This window comes from Penaeus japonicus, unplaced genomic scaffold (genome assembly GCF_977035675.1).
Source record: "Penaeus japonicus unplaced genomic scaffold, GWHDUDI00000001_assembly GWHDUDI00000017, whole genome shotgun sequence".
In the NCBI taxonomy this organism is placed as follows: Eukaryota; Metazoa; Arthropoda; class Malacostraca; order Decapoda; family Penaeidae; genus Penaeus; species Penaeus japonicus.
In genome coordinates this window covers 13,563,243-13,568,242 of record NW_028234419.1, presented here as the reverse complement: position 1 = coordinate 13,568,242, position 5,000 = coordinate 13,563,243, and the positions used below count along the sequence as shown (strand labels likewise).

Here is a 5,000-nt window from a genome sequence, read left to right as displayed (position 1 = left end):
ATGATACCTTGCAAATATTGAGAAGTTGATAGAAAACAAGACCCTTTTTAATGATCAAGAGTTATAAATTTATAGAGTATCCATCCCCTTTAAAAACTAAGGTGATAAAAACTCCATTTGTTACTTATATATAGTTTTTGTGTAATTTTTATGGACAGAAGTGAGTTTAGATCTTTCTAACATTTTAGACAGGAAAGTTTTGTGTGATCCTGTCTCAGTATGGCAGAGTTTTATAGATTTAACCCATTCGCGCCGGTTGACGTGCTGACACGTGGTCGAAAAAAGCCCCGGACCCGGGTGACGTCCTAGCACGGGCTACATTTTCGGCCCGTGTGCCGGGAGGCCAGTAGCGACGTGCTGAAACGTCCGCATTAGAATGATAGATTATTCTTAGTACAATTCGATTTTCATACTTGATTTGTCTTTGCTACTTTAGTTTATCATTCTAAATAGTAGAAAATGGGATATAACGTAATATGAATGACGTCACAGGTATATACGTAATATTGATGACGTCATGGTGATTTCTGTTTCTGATTTGTTGAATAAGATGATCTGAGTCGAAAGACTATCGTAAAATCAATTGTAATTGGCCGAGGAATAAAAAAAAAGAAAAAAATTAAAATTATATAACATCTTTTTGTTGCCCCACTAAAAGAAAATGACACTTGAAAAAACATTGCTGACACATGCATTCACTTGTATGCACATGTATGGTTGTTCATATTCTCTTTCTTTTCTTTTAGGAAGAAAAAAAAAAATTGAAAAAAAAAACTATGTTTGTTACCTCACTAGAAGAATGCTTCCGTTTCCCATTGGTATTACAACATAGGAGTTAAGAATATGGAAAAAGTTCAATAGAATAACACTAAAAAAACAGTGCTGTAACATCTTTTTCGACTGATATACCTCCTCTGAACATAGCACTACTTTCTACACATGTCTACACTTTAGACGCAATCACGCAAACCATAAGGATATGGTGGGTGAAAAACGCTCTGCGAGCGTCAGCGCGACCTCGCGCAGCGGGAAAACACCCCGGGACGAACGGTTGCGCGCTTGAAACCTTCCCGGCATGATCGGGAGTAGGTGAAATTCCGCCCCGGCGTGAATGGGTTAAAGAATTTAGATACCAAGTGGGTATATTTTATTTCATGTTGAGTTAAATTTACTAGTTGCCTGTTACTGAATAAACAATAACATGATACTATTTTCTCATATAAGTATTATTTCTTCCACAGCTGATAAATATTGGGTCTCAGTACAGCTATGGTAGTGAAGATCATACAGAGTTCCTGTGTGTTGTGTCCCGAGAGTATTCCTCTTCGCCTGGTTCCCACACATGTTCCACCGACCGGCCAGACCACCTGGATCTCCACAACTCCAAGGACTGTAGGAAACTCAACTTCATGTACAATTTGTCAGGGTCGCCATAGAATCCCCTGCTTCATACTACATCACTTCTCTTCATGGTCACTACAGAGTACCCTGCTGTCGCAAACTTCCCCACTTCTAAAGGTTGCCTTAGGGTGATCCCTTACTTAGTACACTGTCTGTATGTTGAGGAAGTCCATGAGCTCATAGCTGTAGACTACACCTCATTCATTACCTACATCTGATTCCTACTAACTCTTTCATATTCTACCTGTTTGGGTTTTGCTGCCTGTGATGTCAGGAATGTGGCTTGCTGGAAATATATTATTGCTGAGGCTTTTAACAGTGTTATTAAGAGCAAATGTAATCTCACATACAAAATCTACTTTTGGTTGTTTTGTAAAATAAAATTAAGATGAATGTATTGGTTATCATGAGAATTAGAAAAAGAAGATATACTGGCTGTCATTGAGATTACATTTGCTTCATTAACACTGCTTGCCACCTTGCCTGGCAACATTTCTCTCTCTATGGAGTCAGTACGCACAAACCGTCGCTTTAGGATTGACATCTGCCAAGTCCAGTGTTGTGTCCAAGACAGAGTGGCTGTTGAGTCTGTTGTTGTCTAGTTCCGTCTTTGCCTTGGTACCACAATGGGACGTAGAGCATCATGCTTCCAAAAGTGGCAATTGTTTCATACTCTCGCTTGCCTTAATCGTTGATATTTTGGGAGGGGTGTGGTTTAAAGACACATTTTGTACTTTTTAAGATGGGTAGCTGGGTCTGCTGTTAACCACAACCTTCTGACCCGTTGTGAAGTATTTGATTATGTAGGCATTTAGAACATTGTGAATTCTTGATATTTGTGAGTATCTTCTTTGAGAGGGTGAGGAAAGGGGGTTTGAGAACTGCTCTTTCATATTCCATCCCATGTGAATGGGAAAACTGACATGTAGAATACACCAATCAGTAATGTGTACGTGTGTCTCTGGTCTGAGCTGTCACATGTATACAGCGGGTTGACTTCTTTGAGCATTTCTTAGATGAATATGTGCTTCAGAAGCATTTCTGTAAATCAGGGAATTTTGAGGACAGGAAACACATCTGTTGTACAGGAGGTCATAGGATGCAAGGATTATTTTTAATTCAAGTGGCATTGCCTCCTTTTTTCTGTCCAAACTTATCAAATGTTGAACATTTGAATTATTGTATGGTTGAGTATTGTGACCTTTTCCATTACTGGAAACACACTGTGTGATGTAACAGATATGTATTGTAATTCAGCTTTGTACTTAATTTCAATAACTTCTCACTGTTTTCTCTTGTAGAACACTTCTCTTCCACAGATGCCTTGGAGGTAATATTATAAGGTAGATAGTTTATATTGCTAGGTGGAATTGAGCATAGCTTAGTTAGATCTGTATTCAGCATGTTACCATATTATCTAAGAGACTTGTGAAAAGAGTTAGATGAAAAAACGGTGCAGCTGAATGAAAGACAGTCAAGATGTGGTTTTTCCCTATGATAGGTAAATGTAACTTAAAATTGTCTTCTTTAGCCTCAGTCATTTTGTAATTTTCTGTGTATTATGTTTCCTAACTGTATATTTAAGATCTGTGCCTCCTGCCCAGCACACTATGTGTTCATTGTGACATTAGAGAGAAAGGGAGTGAACGTTGGAGAACTCCGAAGCATAAGACTTTTATTAACAGTTTACTTACATTATTAATATGATTCTATTCATATTTTACTTACATTGTTATTTTACTTGTACCTTTTCATTATTTTCATACTTTATTATTTATTTTATTATTATTATTATTATTATTATTATTATTATTATAGTTTTCATCAACATTTTTGTTTTCAGTCCCTTATTTACTTTTTGTCCGTATGTTTGGAAGTTTATAAGCAAGTTATGGTTATTCAGTTGCCTTTGCTCACCAGATTTTTATAGGCTTGAGAAAACTCGCTTCAAGTGTAGACGACGATACATAGTGTTTGAGAAACATATTACAGATTAAAATGTCAGATGTGTTTTGTAGATCTTCTACTTCTTCTTTTTCTTCATCTTTTTTGTCTTCATTTTTATCTTCTTTTCTTACTTTACCCACACTGATTTCTTTCTGTGATTATTAGTCTTTATAGTGATTCTATTTTGTTTCATTAGTATTCCCATTTCTGAATTTATGCTGTTGATATTATTCATTTTTGTTTTGATTATGATTGATATTATCATCCAGATTATAATGATGAATATTGTGTTATTATGCTAATGGTGATGATGATTATCATCATTACTTTGATTATTGCTGACAATGATAATAGTATTCATAATAGTTATGGTAATAGTGATGGAATTATGATGATACCATTTTTTTATATTTATGATAATATGTATATAGATATATGTACATATATATATATATATATATATATATATATATATATATATATATATATATATATATATATATATATATATATATATATATTAAGATATATATATATATATATATATATATATATATATATATATGTTTATATATATATATATATATATATAATATATATATATATATATATATATATATATATATATAAATATATATATATATATATATATACATATGTATATATATATATATATATATATATATATATATATATATATATATATATATATATATATATATGTATATATATATATATATATATATATAAATATATATATATATATATATATATATTATATATATATATATATATATATATATATATTGATTTTATGAATATATGATTATATAAATATATATATGTATATATAATTGTCATTATTACTATTTTGAAAAAGTTATTGTTTTCATTATTGGTAATGTTATTGTTTTTATTGTTGCTCATATGGTTATTGCTATTTTTATTACTGTAATTGTTATTATTTTTTATATCATCATTATTATGATTATTATTGTTATTATTACTATTAAAACTATTGCAATCATTATCATCATTAGCATCATGATTTTTATTGATAGTATCATTATTACTTATATTTATTTTTATATTATTATTATTATTATTATTATTATTATCATTATTATTATTATTATTGTTGTTGTTATTATTGTGGTTACTATTATTATTAATTTACATTCTCCATTGGATGAAAGATATAAGAAAAAGGTTAGAAGTAACATTTTTTTCTCCAAATACTTATTGTGTTATATTCTTTTGGCATATTTATCAGAAATTATTTAGCAAAGAAAATGGATCTTCAGACATGTACTTGTGATCATGTACATTTGTCTGTTTTGAATCTCTAGATGTTAGGATAACAAGCAGCCAATTTCACCCATGAGAAAACTAGTCAGAGTTGTAAGCAAGGGAACACAGAAAACTGGTTTGGAACTTAAAAATATTTAGTATTGGACATCTATCCTTGTAAATAAAATTCAGAAAGCTCACGCCTTCATCATCTCTCATATTCACATACAGACACAGACACACTCATTATCATATTCACATTTACTCTCATTTTCATATACATTCAGTCAAACACATACTCATGCATATTCTTCCACACATCCTTGTTCTGATGTAATTATCACTTGGTAATCACATCTGTT

The 5,000-nt window shown here is 31.4% G+C and overlaps 1 protein-coding gene across 2 annotated transcripts in view; it reads left to right on the top strand.

Moving 5' to 3' along the window:
- Positions 1-5,000, top strand: part of inc (BTB/POZ domain-containing protein inc) — a 27,400-nt gene that overhangs the window by 7,973 nt on the left and 14,427 nt on the right. The window contains exon 4 of one of the 2 annotated variants that reach the window (XM_086545983.1): positions 1,242-1,518. In XM_086545983.1, the coding sequence (XP_086402109.1) occupies positions 1,242-1,436 (195 nt within the window). In that variant the 3' untranslated portion in view covers positions 1,437-1,518. The remainder of the gene's footprint in view (positions 1-1,241; positions 1,519-5,000) is intronic. The other variant, XM_043026155.2, reaches the window with a different exon arrangement.